The 20,558-nt window shown below is 44.3% G+C and overlaps 1 protein-coding gene, 1 long non-coding RNA gene and 1 pseudogene across 3 annotated transcripts in view; 1 reads left to right on the top strand and 2 right to left on the bottom strand.

The window, feature by feature from the left end:
- The window catches only part of LOC148886834 (uncharacterized), a 28,082-nt gene extending 8,256 nt beyond the window's left edge, over positions 1-19,826 (top strand). The window contains exons 4-5 of the long non-coding RNA XR_016117756.1: positions 16,447-16,546; positions 19,769-19,826. This is a non-coding gene — a long non-coding RNA (uncharacterized LOC148886834). The remainder of the gene's footprint in view (positions 1-16,446; positions 16,547-19,768) is intronic.
- On the bottom strand, positions 9,483-15,699 carry LOC148886836 (protein sprouty homolog 3). Its single transcript, XM_089017575.1, has 2 exons — positions 14,726-15,699; positions 9,483-12,333 (listed from the first exon to the last, which is right to left on the bottom strand). Exon 2 carries the CDS (start codon positions 12,322-12,324, stop codon positions 11,350-11,352), a length of 975 nt encoding a protein of 324 aa, XP_088873701.1. The 5' UTR covers positions 12,325-12,333; positions 14,726-15,699; the 3' UTR covers positions 9,483-11,349.
- Positions 15,951-19,603, bottom strand: LOC148886835 (homeodomain-interacting protein kinase 2-like; annotated as a pseudogene). The gene is made up of 9 exons (XR_016117755.1): positions 18,973-19,603; positions 18,684-18,875; positions 17,853-18,034; positions 17,648-17,771; positions 17,329-17,442; positions 17,177-17,263; positions 16,919-17,115; positions 16,644-16,850; positions 15,951-16,559 (listed from the first exon to the last, which is right to left on the bottom strand). The product of XR_016117755.1 is annotated as a homeodomain-interacting protein kinase 2-like (transcript).
- Positions 19,827-20,558: the final 732 nt, after the last annotated feature.

Genomic DNA, 20,558 nt, shown 5'->3' with positions numbered 1-20,558 from the left:
AACAGTGGCAGTCACACTCAACCCAGAAGTAACTCAAATAGATAGAAAGCTATCTTGATAAGTACATAGCTAATACATAGCTTTCTGCACCCTCTTTGTCGTATGAAGCAGTTTTAGATGAAAAAGGAGAGGATCAAATCCTCCTTTTCACTAGTGGATCTGGGACGTCATTCTAAAAAAATGTGCACGTCTGCTACAAGCTAAATGTAGAAAGCAAACACAAAGCATCCATTGACAAAAAGTGACTGTCTCTCATCTTCCTGTCCCACGTACTGTAAATCCGCTTCAATTCCAAGCCGCGACCGTTCCACATAATGTTCGTTGACGCTCGTTTCTTTTCATCAATTCCATTTTAAAGTTCTCAAGGTTGCCTAAAGATGTTCCCTAAACTTAATCTGTAATCTGGGCTAGGCTACGTTTATTCGCCACGTATGTAGAAAATCAAAATTACAGAAGTCGGCGGCGGCGGCGTTCTCGAACGCCGCGTCTCCTCATTTGTGACGTCGAGGCTGTTTAACATGCGCAGACGTTAGCTAGCACAGATCAGGCTAAAGTGGGACATGATGGAGGAAGGGGCGTTATTTGAAGATCATTCAAGGCTTGATCAAGGCGCCATCAACCCTCCCTCGCTCGCTCTCTGTTTGTCTCTCTCTCTCTCCTCCATTTCCCCAAGAGAACGCCATTAAAGGGGGGCGGGGGGGGGGGGGTTCTACCCGCCATGGCGGACAACAAAAACAAGTGGAGTTGTTTGCTTCTAGCTTACTGCTACTTCAATTTTCAACAAATTTCAATTCTCACTTTTTATATGGTTATTTTTTTTTGCATTTTCATCCATTATTTTATTTTTCTATCTCAGTCAATGTTCACCAAACATTTGTACCGGAATAGCGGGACAGTTTTACTGCTATCTAGCTATTAGCTATTTATTAGCTAGCTAGCTATTAGCTATACAGCTAGATATTAGCTATATAGCTTGCTATCTATTAGCAATATAGCTATGTAGATATTAGCTAACTATATCGCTAATAGCTAGCTAGCTATTGGCTCTATAGATAGCTATCTATTAGCTAGCTAGCTAGCTTTCTATCTATTTGAGTTTCTTCCGGGTTGAGTGAACGCTGGCGCTGGACCCTGGCATATTACGCGGCTTACAATAGCGGCGTACAATAGCTATCTGGCTGCCTGGCTAGCTATCTAGCTGGCTAGCTATTAGCTATCAATTGGCTTGCTAGCCAGCTTTCTAGAAGTAGAAGTATTTCTTTTTTTCCTCTCTTCACTTCTTTTTATTTATCTGGCTATCCGGCTGTCTAGCTAGCTAGCCATTTGCTATCTATTAGCTGTCTAGCTGGCTATTTTGCTGGCTATATATTAGCTATCAGAATGATGCTGCACCGTCTCTACTTTGCCCTCAGTCTCCTCTTGGATAATATTTCTTTTTTGACCTAATTAAGCTATTGCTGTGCCTCAGCACTGGATTAAAAAGAAATTCATTTGCTACTTGGTCATACTTTGCAGAATGCATCATTCTGCATGGATGCAGAATGATGCCACAGTCTCAACTTTGCTGCGCTTTGCCCTCAATCTCCCTGAAAAATTCCACATCACACGAGCCTCCTTAGCGGGAATAACAGCCTCCATGTGGGCGAGTCAGCGAATGGATCACAGGCTTCGGAGACACTGCGCTGACACCGATGAGTGACAGCTAAACTCCCTCAGAGCTCTTTATTGATCACGCCGCCGTGTGCGTGTGTCACTTGGGGTTCAAAGGTTATTAAAACAATTTCCTGTGACCCTTCCGTGAACTTATGGGGTCTGAGTGGCGCGGTGTGAATTTTATATGAGTGCACTTCATCAAATAAAAGCCCTCCTAACCCCTCCGCAACGCCATTAGTAGTGTAAGAATTGCTAATTGGGCATATTTTAGGGCATTTTCGCTTTTGGGGTGTCGTTATTTTAGTTGGGGTGATCCCGTGATAAAATATTGACAAAAATATGGTGGCGGAAAAGTGTGATAGTACACATCCTTTGTTACTTTAGTCAAATATCTGTACTTGAGTACTGTATTTGACTTTGTACTTTGGACTCTCTATGCTATAGTGGGGGCGAGTGCAGGTCGGTCGGCCGGCAGTCTGCCAGTCACAAACAGTGCGTGGATGCTGACACCTTTCGGCCAACTGAAGTACTGCATGTCCACTCCTGCAAGAATGATAAACACGATTGGAACAAGTTAACGTGATATTTTGTGATGGAGAAAAACAACATACAGAATTATTCATGAAAAAAATTGAAATTAATCAATTAAAATTAAGGAGGAAAATGTTTGAAGTGAAGTATATTGAAAAAAATCCAAACGAAAATCCAAATTACAGAAACCTTCGAATGATAAAGTGGAAGTATCAATGTTAAAATTCTTCTTCTTCTTCTTCTTCTTCTTCTTCTTCTTCTTCTTCTTCTTCTTCTTCTTCTTCTTCTTCTTCTTATTATTATTATTATTATTATTATTATTATTATTATTATTATTATTATTATTATTATTATTACTACTGTATTATTATTAATATTATTATTATTATTATTATTATTATTATTATTATTATTATTATTATTATTATTATTATTATTATTTCAAACGACAAGCACATTCTTGAATGTAAATTATTTTTTTCTCTCAACGTGCGACGTGCAGTTCGACCTAGAGCCAGTAGAGGGCACCATAACACACATAACATTAACAGGAACTCTTACCCTCAAGAAATACATAAATACATTAAATTAATTTTTTTGTAGAACATAAACTTCCAAAAAAGCGGAAGAAATAAACAAAAAAAAATAAAACCTTTCTATCCATTTGAGTTACTTCTGGGTTGAGTGAACGCTGGCGCATGTGGCTGCCACTGCTCACCCACAGAAAAACTTATCCTGCGACTAAAAAGTGACCTTGAGAGTTTTGAAAGGTTTCTTATAAATGAAATGTATTATTATTATTACTGTATCTATTAGCTAGCTAGCTAGCTAGCTTCTATCTATTTGAGTCATTTCGGGGTTGAGTGAACGCTAGGCATGTGGCTGCCGCTGCTCACCCACAGAAAAACTTGATCCTGTGATTGTAAAGTGATATATTAGCATATTTGACAATAAAGCTCACTTTGACTTTTGACATTGAAAGTTTTGAAAGGTGCTTATAAATGAAATGTATTATTATTATTATTATTATTATTATTATTATTATTATTATAATTATTATTATTATTATTAGTGGTAGTGGTAGTGGGAGTAGTGGTAATAGTGGTATTAGTAATAGTAGTAATAGTAGTAGTAGTAGTAGTAGTGTACTTTTGTTGGACTTTATTTTATGCATGGTTTTATTTGTAGCTGCAAAAATACACAGAATAATAATTATAGTCATTTTTTAATTGTTTATTTATGTCTTTCATAACGTAATAAGTTTAGGATCAAAAATTACATTAATAGCATTTATATATATATATATATATATATATATATATAGGTTGAGGTATGTTCATCTGACTGACTTATAATAATTATCAATATGCATTATGATACAAATACTAATATTGTGAATTGAAGGAATTTTGTGCAATTGAGTTATCGCGTGAAAGGCGAATAACTTGGGTGTTTTCTGGTGTCCGGCCGGTAATGTAGGTCAAGCCGCCCGCCCGTCCGTCGGGCGAGAGGGCGATTCAATGATTTCCATTGTGCATCCTGTGTAAGAGGAAGCCATTGAATAATTCAGCATATTTCCTGAGCCGTAATGGCTGCCTGCCGCGAGGTTAAGTGCTGCGTTTCGGTGCATCCGGCCGTCCGCTTTGGCTACCAATGACGTGAGAGTGCTTTGGATTATCAATGTGATCTCTGTTCTTGGTTGCTAACAACCAGGACAGAAAAAATGGCTCTGGTAAAGCATTGGCATAATTGATAATCACCAAAAAAATGGTTTTAAGTCATCCATATTGTGGTAACTGTTGCCCACTCGGCAGCCATTGTGGCCTGGTCCTCCTGAAAGGGGGATTTTCCCACTTGCGACTCCTTCTCAAGGTTTCTTGTTTAGTTTTAGATTAGTTTTCTTAGAGTTAGCTAGCTAGCTAGATCTATTTTTATTGAGCAAGCTAGCCCATCCCTTAGATCACCGGTGTCCAAGTCAGGGCCCGGGGGCCAAATCTGGCCCGCCACATGACTTTATTCGGCCCGCGAAAGCAAATCAATCTTGTGAAATTTCATGCACATCCATCCAGCTAGCAAGCTAGTGGTCGAGCAAGCTAGGGATTAAGATAGCTAGGGATTGAGCTAGCTAGCGATTGAGCGAGCAAGGGATTAAGCTAGCTCGCGATTGAGATAGCTAGCGATTAAGCTAGCTAGCGATTGAGCGAGCTAGCTAGCTGACTTTCTTTCTAGTCAGCTAACTGGCTAATCCCTGACATCACTTGTGTCAAAGTCAAGGCTCGGGGGCCAAATCTGGCCCGCCACATCCTTTTATTCGGCCCGCGAAAACAAATCAAATGTATGAAATTCCATGCTCATCTAGTGAGCTAGCTAGCTCTTTTTCTACTTAACTAACTGGCTAATCCCTGACATCACAGGTGTCAAAGTCAAGGCCCGAGGGCCAAATCTGTCCCACCACATCATTTTATTCGGCCCGTGAAATCAAATCAAAATTCCATGGTCATCTATCAAGCTAGCTAGCTCGCTAGCGATTGAGCGAGCTAGCTAGCTAGCTGTCTTTCTATTGCGCAAACTAGCTAATCCCTTACATCGCAGGTGTCTAAGTGAAGGCCCACCAAAGAAAATAAAGCACGTCAAGCGCGATGATGCTAGCTAAAGTCCGAACCAAAATTTCAAATTGTTGTATGTAAACCTCACTAAATTTAAAAAAATTGTCAATTATTTTTTTCTTAAGTCGATATTTTTTTGTATGTTGTTTTCCACGCCATCTTCGAACATGACGAGACGTCCCGACCGAGCTCTTAAAGAGGGTGGGAAATGGCCGGCGGCGGCGAGCAGATGCTTTATCGCTGTCCTTGAACGTAGCAGCTTGCATTCTTGAACGCAAGCCAGCAAACTCTGACGGACGGACGTTGGGCGCTTGACTTTTTTTTTTCTTTTTGTTCCCAAATGATCGTCTATTGAAGAAAAAAAAAAGAGGGGGGGGGGAGGTGGTGGTGTGAGTCATCGTCGGGAATTCCAGGGAAGGAGGGGGGGGGGGTTGTTGTTGTTGTCATACCAGCAGCAGGAACAGGAAGCCAGTTGAAACTTCTCACCTGACCCCGTGACCCCTGAAGATAACATTCCCATCACCCGCCCCCCAACGATCCCCTCCCCCCACCCCAACCCCAACCCCGATTGTTGCTAACTTGTACATTTTTGGCAATCCGTCACACTCCATTTTTTGGCTGTGGCCTAGATAGTTATATAGCTAGCTAGCCAGATCGTCAGTTAGCTATTACATTGAATAGCTAGCTATATAGCTCATAGATAGCCAATATATACCCAGCCAGCTGGATAGATAGCTAATAATAATAATACATTTCATTTATAAGCGCCTTTCAAAACTCTCAAGGTCACTTTACAGTCACGGATCGGTTTTTCAAAATTGTCACCTCCAAACTAAAGTAGCTGACTTAATGTGTCTGTTTTGACCTTTGATCTTTTTCAGTGGAAGGAAAAATATAAAAAAAATAAAATAAAAAAACGCAAAAAATATTTTAAAAAAATATTAAAAAAATTAAAAAAAACGCAATTTTCCCGCCTCCCGGGATGCTAATCTGTCGCCCAGCCTAAATGAACTTTGACCCCTAGTTCATTTGAACGACTCTGTGGTGACAGGTCCAAACATCAAAAAAATCGGCGTAAACATTATGAGGTTGGCTCTGTGATTGATTGACAGTTGTATAGGCGTTTGACGGACAGCTGGTTTTGCCTCGGGGAAGGTGACTCCCAAGGGGGGACAAGAGGATGGGTGTCGGGGGGGGGGGGGGGGGGTCCGCCTTTGCTTTGACAGAGGGGTCAAAGGGTGGTTGTCTGTGAGAACAGGAGGGGGGGGGGGTCTCCTCACACATTCTTCATTGATCACTCGAGATGAGCGCTGACAACTTCAAGCGTTGACTCGCCGGAACGCTGTTGCTAACCAAAACGGACCGGTGGCTATTTATTAGCTAGCCAGTAGCTCGATGGCTAGCTGTTGGCTGTCTACCTGACTGTCTGTTCGATGGCTAGCTGTTGATAGCTATTTACTAGCTATCCATTAGCTAGCTAGCTGGCTAGCTGTTAGCTGTCTAGCTGGCTTGCTGCAAGCTGTTGGCTATTTGGCTATCTATTCACTATTTATTTTCTAGCCATTGGCTAGCTAGCTAGCTAGCTAGCTTTCTATCTATTTGAAAGGTGCTTATAAATGAAAATTATAAATGAAATGTATTATTATAATAATAATAATAATACGTTTAATTTACAAGCGCCTTTCAAAACTCTCAAGGACACTTTACAGTCACGGGATATTATTATTGTATTTATTAGCTAGCTAGCTAGCTAGCTTTCTATCTACTTGAGTTACTTAGGGGTTGGCGCATGTGGCTGCCGCTGCTCACCCACAGAAAAACTTTATCCTGTGACTGTAAAGTCACCTTGAGAGTTTTGAAAGGCGCTTATAAATGAAATGTGTTATTATTATAAAACAGCAGCAAAAACGCTGTTGCTAACCAAAACAGCAGCGAAACATAAAAGTAGGACTTTGACATTTATTATTTTTGCTTTTGTTGCAATTTTGGCTTTCTCTCTACTTCTCTCTAACTCCCCCCCCCCCCCCCCCCCCCCCAAAAAAAAAAACAAACCCAAAAACAACAACAACAGATGCTTGTTGATGTTCAGAAAGCTCCTTTTTTTATTGGGTCGTCGTCATCGGCCACACCACAAATAGCCCGAAAAACAACAAACGACAAGCACACTTGTGAATCTGGCGCCGTATTCCCTCCATGACGGTGAGTAATCTGGAAATAAATAACCAAATGACACCACGGTTATCATCATCATCAACCGAATAATAATATTTCACTTTTTTTGGATAGACTCTTCCATATAGTGTTCCATATAATCTCCTTAAATTTCTCGACAATAAACAAACAAGATGCCAAATTGTGTACCGATAGCATGATTATATTGGGTGGGGGGGAGCATTCAAGCATTCGATCCAGCCCACCATGCAAAGAAAAGTGATACCTTGGCTTACAAACTTAATTGGTTCCCAGACAGAGTGTGTAAGGCGAAAAGTGTGTATCCCAAAAAATAATTTCCCACAGGAAACCATTAAAATGAGAATAATCTGTTCCCAGGTTCCCATAAAACATCATTTTCTACTTTTCTAAGCCTTAATACTACACAAAATATACCTTATTATTAATAAATGTGTTATTGTATTATAATTAAAGAAATAAACTGTACTATAAAAAAATGGAGTGGCCGCTTTCATCAGCATGAAACACTTGATGAGGAACGTAACCTTTTTCTTTCACCATCTTAAGGAATGATCCCTTGTAGGTGTTTTCTCTGCAATAATTTTACCTAGTTCCTCATCAATTGTGTTCTGTTTAGCTGGGTTGATAGATTTTTGCATCAAGTGTACAGGTGGCTTGTGCGGGTTATTTGTTGAGCCTGATGGATGGGATATTTTAACCTTGCAGTCTACACTCTGCCTTTGAACTATCAAAGTTGAAACGAGTCCAAATTTCAGTTTTATATCCATTTTCTCACTCTCTCTGTCGTCTGCCTAGCTCTTTAATGTTTAAACCACCTCCCCTCACTGCTGCGTTCTTAACCAATCACGTGGCTTTAATCGAAGACTGGGGGCGGGGAATTGAGGACAAAAATGAGTCGGCTGCCATTTTCTTGTTAGGAAAACGGGCTCGTTCACGAATGACACATCACTCATTGTGGGAGCTCCGTGTGTATCCCAAAAAATAGTTTGTATATCAAGGTAAAATTTTCATACACTTAACTTTCGGAAACCGAAAAGTTCGTAAGCCAAGGGGTTCGTAAACCGAGTTATCACTGTAGTTGAATTGCACAACACAAAATTTCATAGCCCATAATAACCAAACTACTTGATTCATTTTCCATAACCCTTAATGGGCTAAAATGGCCCCTGATTGGAAGAAAGTTTTCCCCACCTTACCCCCTCAACTGTAGCTAATGAGATAAAGTGAACCTCAAACCAGGAAAAAAAAGTACCGGTACATCTACACGCACATCCAAGAACAAATTCAAGTTTCATATTTGTTCAAATTGAACAAAAATGACTTTGAGCAGCCACGTGACAGTTGAAAATGTTCTCTGTGGCTACTTTGCATATCCCCGCCTCCCCCATACTAGATTGTCTATTTTCGCAAAAGTTGAATGGGATTTATTGGGAAAAAAAGCAAAATGATTGATTAACTCTTTCACTGCCAGATGATGTGCAAAAATGTATGCAATCCAGTGCCAGGGTTTTTGTCATTGTCACTCAAATTGCTGGACCCACAGAATGTGGAGTTTTAGGACTGCATAAACATTCAATGCAGCGTAAGAAACCTTAGATTCTCTTATTTCACCAGAAAAAAATAGTTAATTCCTAAGTTATATGGGTCTGGAGTTATCTGAGTTTGAAATGGGGGCGGATGTACAAAATACAATACAATACATACGTATTGTTTTATATAGCGCTTAAACAACTGCTGAAACTGTAACAAAGCGCTAACGTGGACAAAAGACAAATTCTGCCCCCTGGTGGAAAGGAAAAAAATGCCTGAGGTCTGACCAGCGCTTTATCGGCACCCCCCGCAATGAAAAACAAAAACCTGAACAAATTCGGGAATGGCAGTGAATGAGTTAAAATTTCACACACACAAAATTTTCCAATGCATTTGGACTATTATGAGGATGAACATTAACAATATTTGTTGTCATAAAATGATATTTGTCATGTCATTTTTTTGGATGTCAATTTTCTGCATTGAATTCAATTATTATTTTTAACGTTTTTTTTTCTTCATTTTAACTGATAAATCGTAATAACGCACCTTTTATGACTTTTGTAATGTTATGACTGAATCATGCAAATATTAGGATTTTTAACTTTTGTTCTTGTAACACGTGAATTTACCCCAACATAATATCTTCAAATTATTTCAATATTATTTATAATTATTTAAACATATTTTTAGCATTGTGGGGTGCCAAATGAGACATTTTTAACGTTCTATAAGGAAAGACATTTTCAGACACGGTCTTAGGAACAGATCTTCGGATTCGATCTTAGGAATCGGTCTTACGAATCGATCTTACGAATCGATCTTCCGAATCGATCTTACAAATCGATCTTACGAATCTTACGAATCGATCTTACAAATCGACCTTACGAATCAATCTTACGAATCGATCTAACGAATCGATCTGACGAATCGATCTGATGAATCGATCTGACAAATCGACCTTAGGATTTGATCTTCCGAATCGATCTTCCGAATCGATCTTACAAATCGATCTTACGAATCGATCTAATGAATCGATCTGACGAATCGATTTTACGAATCGATCTAACGAATCGATCTGACGAATCGATCTGACGAATCGATTTTACGAATCGATCTTACGAATCGATCTTCCGAAAGACCCGATCTTACCAAATCCCCGTGAATCCTTTTTGGATCGTTTTGGCGGTGCTCACGGCTCCCTAAAAATTCCTGAATTGACCCCCGTTGTCATGGAAACGCAATTTAACAAAAACAGTCCATTCCGACGCCACTTGCTCACATTTGCATATAAAAATAGAAAGAAAGATTTTAACGCGTCGGGTGTTGTTTTCATGCATCCCGCAAACACACACGCCCCTTCATTTGAAAACATGCACACACATGCACGCATACGTCAGGAAACCTGAGCCCTGTCCCCCCTACCCTCTAACAACCACCACCACGCCTTCTTCCCAGTGCGCCAAAACACCGCAACGCCTTCCTGCGTTCTCGTCTGGCCCATTAAGCGCAATCACAGAGATCATTGCCAGTCTGATCAACTCTCCACGGGAGGCTTTTAGCCATCCGGCTAGCGAGAGAGGAGATGCAAGCGCTGCCGGGCCAGAGGGATGGCAGGATCAAGTGGGGGTGCGATGGGGGGTGGACCAGGCGATGATGCGAGGGAGACTGGCGGTAGGGCGGCGGCCTGATCAGGGAGCTTGGGACGACAGACTGAGAAACCCGAGCGGACCGTCGCAAAGATGTAGCAGCAAGGCTAAAAATAAGACCACACCAAAGACAATTCCTTCTTCTTCTTCTGCACACGGACACGGAGAGACACCCATACACACCCTCGGCCCACCATGTTGTTGATTAACGCTGTTGCGAAAAACAAAAACAAAAAAACCTGCGATACCGCCGACAATGATTGTGAAAGGACAAATTCCGAGCATTTCTACGACATTTTGGAGAGTAGGGACGGCATCGGTTTTGGGTTGGAGGATCTTATTCAGAGTGTGTACAATCCCGGGCTCTCCAGCAGGTCCTGGTCCTCCAGGAACCATAAACGTTTGCGCAGTTTCATGCGTCCACTTCATCCAAATGGACCGAGTTTAATTTGGAACTTCTAATCAGGCCACAGTCCCAAAATTAAATGTCGTCGAACGCCCCTGGTCCCCCGAGCCAACCCAAAGACAATTTGACAGGTCATGGTCCCTATATTTCAGGTGAGGTACTACGCAAAAGTCTCGAGCCTCCACCAATGACTTCTCGGGTTGGGTTCAAAGCCATTTCTGATGATACTTCCTCAAGGTGTACCACGTAGAACCTTTTGATTTTGGCGGTGGATCGACTTTAAAGTCCCAGAATCCGTCATCTGATCCTCCAGGAACCAGAATGCTTCCTATGACCTGACATACCATTGCCCTGCGTGGCCTTCCACTCTTGCGCATTACCGTGTGTCCACCTCAAACAACTGAGCTTCATGGCATTGAGATTCCGTTCAAACCCGGCTGCGGTTGTGCCAAAGTATTCTGGGTGTGCTGTGATCGTCCCTACGTTTAAATTGTTGGTTCCTTGGTCCTCAGAAGATCTCGAGTGGGAGCATCTCCTTTCAGTAATCCGTTGTGGTGGAGCCATTGAGTCGCCCATCTGGTCTGCGGTCCAGGTTTGGAGGAGGTGGTCCGTTAATAAATAAATGCATGTCGGACATCACCGTTAGGCAGAAGGACGGCAGATTGAGTTCTTCTTCAGGTTGGGCTTTTAGTTTCTAAGGCAAACAGGCACAGAAAAGCTTTTGGTCCCACTCGAAGTGGAGAAAACATGGCCGTTCCAAGGCAGGTGAGCACATGGCCTGTCATAGAGACTTCTCCACAGTCTTGCTCACGGAGGGATGACCTGGGTTGGGGTTGGAGGCTGAGATCTTGCGACACACGGTGTTGGTGTTGCTGCACCGGCAGCCGGGTCGCGTGGCCCTGTCGTGGGCACGGTGGCACATGGCGAGGCACAGCCGGGCGGGGGGGTAGCAGCAGAGGCAGGGCAGGCAGAGAGCCAGTAGACCCATGGTTCCCCAGCGAGCCAGGGCGTGGGCCGGGGCGCAGGAGCACGGCCGGTCGGCGCAGTTGTCCTCGTCGTCCTGCGCCGAACAGTGGTAGAAGAGGCCCTTGACGCAGCACAGGCAGGTGCCGTACTCCACCGCGTTGTCGGCCGAACACAGGCAGCGCTGCCCGCAGGCCCAGCAGGAGGGAAGCCGGCGCGGGGCGCAGCATTCTTGGCACTTGCAGCGGGCGCAGCACTCGCAGATGAACTGGTGCCGGCCCAGCTCGTCCTCTGCCGGGATTTTCTTCAGCGAGTAGTCGGACTTGAGCAGCTCCCCTTTCGGTTGGGTGCGCACCACAGAGGCCGAGCCGGAGCGCGAGGGCGTCAAGCCCGCCAGAAGCCTCTGGTCCGAGCCGGCGCTGGTCCGAGACATGGAGGAGCTCACGGTGCTGGAGCGGCTGATGCGGGACATGCGGCCTTGCTGCTGGCTTTGACTGCGCGTCAGGGCGGCATGGCCAGGCAGGTGTGGGTGCTGTGAATATATTCCGTACGGGTGTCGCTCGTCGTGGGCGTAGAAATATCCAGACTGGGATGCCAGTTCCAGCGCCACCGGGCGGTCCACGTAGTCGTTGTAGGCCCGGATGGCGCGGATCTGGTCGAGCGACAGCACCGGGACCTGCTGGAGGTCCAGCCCGTCCAGCTCCATCCTAAAAGAATGAGCAGGGTCCATCTTGGAGACCCACGGAGGGTGGGCACCGGGATGGGCGGCTCCAGGCCGAGGCTCACGGGACATCGGATAAACCTGTGAAGGCGGGAGTCAGTCACACGACAAGAGTGTTAGTTGATTACCTGGTGCTAATGCTCCATAGCCATAGTCAAAATTTATTATTCAGCTAACTCTTAGCCATAACCTAACGAACAACCTGAGAAACCGCAACAATGCTATCGTTAGATGCCTTTTGAGATTAGGGTAGGGTTTCTAGTGTTTCCGGTTTCAGTTTACTGTTCCTGTTTCCCGTTTGGACTATAACTTCAAGTTGGGGGTTCATGTGATCCTGTTCCTTGAGGGCCACTGTCCTGCCTGTTTTCCATCTCGCCCTGGCGCAACAGACCTTATATGAATGATTTCAATCGTCGGCTAGCTTGGCTGATTATCTCATAATTTCAAGCAGCACGGAGAGGTGGAAAACATCCAAGAAATTGAGGAACAGGAACTGAAGACATCTGCAAAAAAAAAAAACGCTCGCTCAAGGTCGAAATGCGTTTCTTCCGTTGACTTCCGCTGAGTGTGGACGGTCGATGGGGCCTTCTAATGGACCGAGCAAGCTCTCTCAGCGATGACCTCATGCAAGCTACCAAGCTATTTTAAAAAGCCACTGCAAGGGAGGGAAGTGGGGGGTACTTCCTCACAGATACCATATGATATCCGTCGAATATCGACTCCACTTCAAAGTTCAGGTCGAGATTCGAGCTGAAGTGAGGCTTTCAATTGAATATTTCAAGTCACAGTTAGACCGTTACACCTGAATTCCAATATGGGGGTGGGGTTCCAAATTGGGGTTAGGGTTTCATGCAAAACCTAAACCTTTTAAACGTTAGCAATGGAGTTGAGGCACTAAGACCCGGAGGCTTTACTTCTCCAATGCCCCGCCAGGAGCAGCAGAAGCGGGATTAGATGACAATAAACTGGATCAGATACCGGATGTGCTGAATCTGACCGTGACGGAAAGACTGAAATAGACACTGAAGACCAGGAGAGGGGGGGAGGAGGGGGGAGACGGTCACAGGAAGGGAAGGGTCAGCCAATGACCGTGGGATCACGACACTGTTAAAGATTTAAAAAATAAATAAATATGATGAAAAGCCATCTGAGGGAAAGTTGAGGAGGAAGTTCCCATGACGCAGGGTCTGTGGGGAACCGTCTCCGTTTTCATAACGTCCTCTGAGGGCCATGATGAACTGCTGATTGATCAGTTCCTTGATTCCGAGGTGCTTCTTGATACTTTTGTACAGCAATGTGAAGCAAATCTAACTCGCTCAAGTTACCTTTCAGTGCAAATCGTACATTTCCGCAACGCTGTGGTTGCACAGTGCATTAGTCGGAGCATTAGTGCTTCTACTGTGACATTTAAAAACAAAAACAAGAAACAAAAACTCCCATTCATCCTCTCCCTCCCTTTCTCCGTGATCCATTCATCCTTTTCATCATCCGGACACCCCCCTCCTCCCTCCCTCATCCCCTCTTCCTGCCCGTGGCTGGTTATTCCTACCTACCACGCATCTCCGCTCCATCAACCCAACCCCCCTACCCCTCCCCACCACAAAACGTCACTCCATCCCATCATCTATCGGCCCACCCCGGCGGAGATGGCTATCGACATTCTGCATCCGACCTTGAGGACAATCAATGGCAACCCCTGCGAGCGTGTCCCGGTCACGTTTACACAAACAGCCATTATTGGGCAGGGTATGGTTTTCGGGTCCCCGTGACCAGACAAAAACCAGAATACATATGCTAAGTTCCGTTATTGGGGTTGTGATTTTTATTCTGCCTGACAAACCGAGCTTCCTTGCACCCTCCCCCCGCCCCCCTGGCAAGCTGTAAGATGTGAATGTCTTAGCAAAGATGAGACACTCTGTGTCCCCATTAAATGCAAAAAACAGAGTGTACACACACATGACCTTCCATTATAATGGACCACATTTTTTGTTTTGGTCCCCTCTGATGGGAGTGTGTAAGCATTTTTTTTTTTGTTCTCGTATTCATCACCACACGGGGACCAAAGTGTAGACAACTAACTATAAAACACACAACCTTCAATTATAGTGTTGGGAGTTTTAGCCCCCCAGGACACAAGATGCAATCGCCATGATTTTCGGTCATGAGACATTCAAAGTGCACTTATGAATACCAGAATGCACAAAAATGACACTTACAGGGCGCCAGATTTGTGGTCCCCGCACAGTCAAGCAACTTGCTGGGGTGAGTGTACAAGCAGATTGTTGTTATCAACTAGTCCCCAACACCAGAAAGCAAACAGCTTGAAATGAGTAGGGTGCTATTTTTTTGGTCACCACGCCTCAAGAAGTAACGCCTGTGCAGTGTTGCTAGTTAGCGTGAAACTTTATTTGCCAAAGTAACTGATGACATGACTTCAAATGTAACTTACTTTACTGATGACTTAACAACGTACCTCTGATTCTGTTGAGATCCATTTTGTGCATGTGCGGCTCGTTCTTAATGTCCTTTTATATGCAAATGATTCCTCCCAGATACTAATATTAGGTCTGTGGTAACTGGATCAACTCACTGCACAAGAGCGCCGTGCACCGACTAAGTTTTTGTCATGGTAGATGCGAAAATAAGTCCTGAGAAGTGCTTCCTAGATGCTGTCTATCAGCAGGATGTGCCCTCTTCTTCCTCCTCTTCCTCCTCCTCTTCCCGGAGCTGGGATCCCTGCACGTCCTCCTGAGGTCACCGCCTCCCCCACCACCACCGCCGCCACCGTCGCCGCCTTCCTCTTAGTCCACTTCTGAAAATCTGATGGTCCGCAAGCCTTTCCGAGGATGCTGGCGAGTCAGCAAGTCGCGAACGTGCAAGAGACGCAGTCTTGACGCTTGGCACCGAGTCACAAAAGTGTGCATCCGAGTCAACCGGATGGGAGGCGCAAATAGTTGACCAAGAATTCTCTTTCCCGCCCTGTTATAGCGCCGGCGTCTCTTCTCCGGAGATGAATGGCCGTGAGGTCTGCAGACTCTCTCTCTCGCTCTCTCTCTCTCATGCAAACTCACTCACACTCCTCCCTCTCGACCCCCCGCCCTCTCCCATCACTGAATTGAAGCCACTTCATGCACGTGCGCGCTCAAGTGGTCATCACGTCCGTCCATTAAACTGACGAGTCGGGTCCAAATCAGAATGTAGTTTACACCAAATTCTCCACATAACTGTCATCAAAATGTCTTTTTTATCCAGTTCTGAATTGAATTCCATCACGTGTGAGCGTCAGTTTCCCCTGCGTTGTTGCCCCACCACCGACCCCCCCTTTGGCTTTTCCAGCTGCTTCTCCGGTCACACCCACTCGCCCTCTAATTGCCGCTGATATGTGGGTGCGCAGATGAGTCGAGACACTGATCCATTAAGTGGCCAGGCCCGGCTTGATTGGCTCCGGATGAGGCACACCCTCCCTCCCCTTTGAAAGAGCACGCTTGGCTGTTAGCCAAGCAGCCATTTCCTGTGTCTGAGAGGAGTTCCAGCCACCGGGTCTCGAATGCATTTCCTGACGAAGAATAAAAGTTTTATTAATGAGCGCCCGGGCCTCATTCTTGCCTCACTGGTCAGGAAATACAAACACATTCGCAGTGAGGGGGAGGATGGGCCATTTGTCGGCCTTTATTTTGAAATCCCTTTATCGTTATCAGACTTTTTTTGTAAGAGAGGTGCAAGACAAAACACAGACTCATCACAATCACCTGCAATTGGTGATAGCAAAATATTTTGGGAAAAAGGAAGGCAGCTTGGTTGGGGATAGGGTCTGTAAATGCATGGGTAGGTTAGGTAATGGTAAAGCCTGGTTGCTATGTTCTTGATCGTGTGTGTGAATTCTCCAGGTGTTCCTACCTGACCCACACTCTGGATTTCATCTGGGATTAGCTTTTAGGGAGATCAGGGTCAGACTTGGTTGAGATGCTGTAGCCTTCCGGTTGCTGAACCATGTTCAAGACCATAGGGATCGTACATTTGGTTCCATTTCAGAGGTAAAAGGCTCAGGAGTCGAAATCGGGATATGCTAGCAGGGAGGTTGTAGTTGGTCAAGACTGGTCAAGTCGCGTGTGGTTGCAATTGCCTCACTTTCCTTTTCCATTGCTTGAACCCTCCTGGTGTCTTTTCTCAGCCACACCCTTGATTTCCTTTCAGATGCAGCCTGAATGTCCAGATGCTGCCTTGCATTCTTGGAGACCTTGGATCGAGTTTGGATTGGTTCCATGGAGTCCGCCAGACGTCTCACGTAGAGGTGGTCAGTCATACAACTGTGTTTTTTACAACAATTATTCTACAGTGAGAACCAAGTGTTCCATGTTGATGATGATGATGGTCTCGGTCGTTGAACCTACCTGGGCTCACAGCCGGCGTCATTCTTTCGCTTTTTGGCACGGGTCATTCGTGGTCTGGCCACACCACCATCCTTGGTTTTCTTCTTCTGTCCCGACTGCTTCTTGTTGCAGACACGGCTGGCCGGATTCTGCGGAAACACTTCCTTCTTTTTACCACAAGGTTCCTTACAGTCACAGGCAGCCATGATTCCGCAGCAAAACCTAACACTGCGCGACAAAGAAACCTGCAATTAGCCAGGGGAATACAATAAGGCTATTTTATTTTCCAGTCTTACTGGGGACTGATGGCAAAGTGAGGCCACAGGTGGCTCATGCTGATGAACTGATGCTCCAGCACCTGGCGTGGCGTCATCCGAAGAGACGCATCCAGGTGGAACATCCCCTTCAACATGTCCACAAACATCAGCTTATCGGCTGAGTACACAACCTGGTCCCAGGGGTGTCTGGTATACCACCACTGGAACTGTTGGAGCTGGAGAACAGAACTCGTGAGAACCTCATAAAGCTTCTCTCGAGACATTTTTCAACCATACTTGGAGGAGATGGTCAAGGGAGCTCAACTGGTGCTTCTTGGCCATCCTGACTGCTATTCCGGTTTCTTGCTGGTACGTTTCCGACGTCTGACGAGAGGCGAGATCCAAGTTAGACCATTGAGGTTAGACCTGACCTTTACTCGGGAGTGTACCTTCAGGCTCCACAGATTGCTTTCACTTTCCTGGTGGAAAAATGTTTCTGTCTTTTTTCCAGAGACCAGAAGGCTGTCTGGAAAGGCTCCTTGAGTCCCTGTGATGTACGTTATCTGAGCATACAACACATCACAGTCGCCATCGAAACCTTTGACTTTAAAGACAAACATGGGGTTATTTGATTACAACCGGTGCACACTTGCCCTCAAAATATAATGTGCATAACCATGACAATTTACTTTCCCCATCCAAAGCCCCTCAAACGCAAAGCCCTACCAGGCAGTCGTGAGCAAAATTCCAGCCCAGATTAATAATTACCATTTCGTAGTCATTCTTTCCCGGGAAAATCAGTGTACCCATGTACAAAAAAGCAGTCACGCAGCCCATGGACCAAATGTCGATTGCCTCGTTGTACGGAGCTCCAACTAAGATCTCCGGAGACCTGTGCAGAGGATCAACGGCAAGTTGTTGCCCTGTGGAACCCTCCGGGGGAAAAAAAGCTCAGAAACGATCAGTCAAACACCGGTAAGGGCGGCTCTGAATATATGAGCCCGGTCTGGCGTCTGCGATGTCGTGCGTAAGACCAAAGTCGATGACTTTCACTCGGTAGGGTTGCTGCTGATGGTTGATGAACATGATGTTCTCCAACTTGAGGTCAGCGTGAATCATCCGTGCACCCTTGAGGTGATCCAGAGCCTTAGCAAGCTGACAGAAATTATCACAAAAGAAAATTACGGTCGAGCAGAAGAAGGAGATCATCGAAAAACCCGAACGAGGTGTGCGTTTGTGTGTCTTAGCGTCCCAGTACCAGTACGCTAAGTCGACTCCGTGTGGCTAAGGGTATTTCTGTGTTGTCTAAGCAACGGTCTCAGGCAATAGGAGAAGTTGAAAAACTTCTGTTGATTTGGATTAATGAAAAGCAGCTAGCAGGGGACAGTCCTTATGGTACGTGACTCTCCTTCCAAACAGTAACTCCCTCCTTCCCTCCCTCCTCCTCCCACTCTATTACATCAAGCCATCAACGACCATCAAAAAGGTAAATAAAACGACTTTATTATCCAGTACAGTTTATTCATTTAATATAAATACAATAGCACTTTTATTATACATAAAATAAGGTATATTTTGTGTAGTTTTAAGGCTTATTTAGTCGAAAATTATATTTTATGGGGACTTGGGAACGGATTATTTTTTTAAGGGTTTCTCATGGGAAATAAATGTTTGGCAGACGAACTTTTCACCTTACACACACTTTCTGGCAACCAATTAAATTCGTAAACTGAGATATCACTGTACATACAACATGTTTAAATCCATGGGATTGTAACATCACCATGGACATGACTCCAAATACCTGGTGGACGATAGGTCGGATCTCCTTGACTTGGAGAGGCCTGAAATGTCGCTCCTTCATGAAATCGAAAAGACTCTTGTCCAGGTATTCAAATTCCAGGCAAATGTAGCCCATGTAGCTAAAAGTGCTCATCCACTGGACCAGATGACTCGTGTGGTTTTCCAACATTTGGATTTTCTGTAGTGCCTCAATCTGCAGACATTCAAGTCATGGTTGCTAGGGTTCAATCATCTCTGGTGTACAGTATTTCCCGGATGGTGTTTTTTGTTTTGGAATGAGTTGTTCTCACCTCAAATTTGGCCTGCACAGCAAAGTTTCCCTGGTTCCTGATCATCTTCACCGCCACTGTCTTGTTGGTATCCGCTTTGCGACATTTGCAAACTTTACCAAAGGTACCCTGGCCCTTAACGGAGAGGACCTTGTAGCCGGCGAAGGGTGAGTGAAGCCTGGCTCCAGGGCACAGGCAGTCGGCAGCTTTACTGGGGGAGACTTCCATCTTTTTCCGTACCACTTTCCTTCTTTATCTGAAAAGCATTTTGACGTGATTGTGTGTGCAAACATCCCAAGAAACAAAATATATCTGTGGTTGTCCAAACACAAATGATCAAAGGTAAATAACACACAAAAAAAATTGTCATTTTGTATTAAAGTGTGACATCACTAATGTCCTCGGTATGCCTTTTGACATCACAGTGCCGTGCCTTTGTTTAGTCAGAATGCACGTCAGTCATGCTATGATTTTCACTTTGAGGTATTCTAATGAATCGAATCAAGTTGGTCATCAAACATGAAAAAAGCAATACAATAACACACTCAAATTTGAAATAAGATCTGGTTAAATTGTGTGAGAGAAAAGGATGCACAAAACAGGGTTAGATGGAGGCCACTGATTCCCTGATGGGAAACCCCGAAATGATCTGGTTAAATGAACACAGCCCAAAAAAATAATGATGTGTATCTACGAACAACCAGCCCGTGAAAATACGGGTTTACTTTCATTAAGTGCAATATGTGTCATATGAAATGTTTAAAAAACGAAAACCCCGTTATCGTGTTAAGCATGTACATCTGGTTTTATTTTGAAGGGACGCAGTGGGTGGCGGAAGTATCGCTGTTGAACATACCCGCGAGGATTTTGATTCTGATTTTGGTAAGTGTATTGGTCGGCTTTAATCGTGTTTTAATGTTTCACGGTATATAGCCTGAAATCCCCCCTTTTTTAAACACTTTACATAATTATTGGTCCATTTGTTACCGTCGCACATTGTTGAATCATTAGCCTATAGAATGTGAAGTTTAAACACAAGCCTTTCAGGTAAATTGAGGTCTTCATCAAACTACAAAATGGCGGCGTCAACATTAGCTTCCCTAAATATGTCTAAATCATATTTTCTCGACCTGTTGATGTAACTTATAAAACAACAGGGAGCTCCAGTTGGCTGCAAAGCCCCCCCCTCGGGCATGCTGGGCACGGTTTCTGCTGTAAAAGGGGGTCGATAAGCCTGGCAGGCTTTGGATGGGGAAAGGGAGGGTCAAAATGGCGGCAAAACACAAACACAGTGAATGATTCTTCAATGGAGCTGTGAACCCATAAATTCGGGATGTGACAAATTTTTTTCTATAATAATTCACACATTTTCTAATGCCATATTAAAGTGCATTTAAATAGATTTCAAACGATGGATAGATTATTTTTCTCTTACAAATAATAAGGAAATAATGCAATTTTTAATTTTTGAAATATGGGGGGATTTTCTGCCTGTAATTACACAGTAAAAACAATGAAAATCTGTGACCGAGTTCTTTATTAAAGTTTAAATGATCATAACTTTCTTAATTTTTGGCAGATCTTGACGAGTAAGGTACCATTGGAAA

Source organism: Hippocampus bargibanti, linkage group LG16 (genome assembly GCF_051943395.1).
Source record: "Hippocampus bargibanti isolate YZ-2025 linkage group LG16, ASM5194339v1, whole genome shotgun sequence".
NCBI classification, from domain to species: Eukaryota; Metazoa; Chordata; class Actinopteri; order Syngnathiformes; family Syngnathidae; genus Hippocampus; species Hippocampus bargibanti.
This window is presented reverse-complemented; position numbering and strand designations above follow the sequence as displayed.

Coding starts and splice junctions, on each gene's coding strand:
- LOC148886836 (XM_089017575.1), bottom strand. CDS start 12,324: ATGTCCCGTGAGCCTCGGCCTGGAGCCGCCCATCCCGGTGCCCACCCT.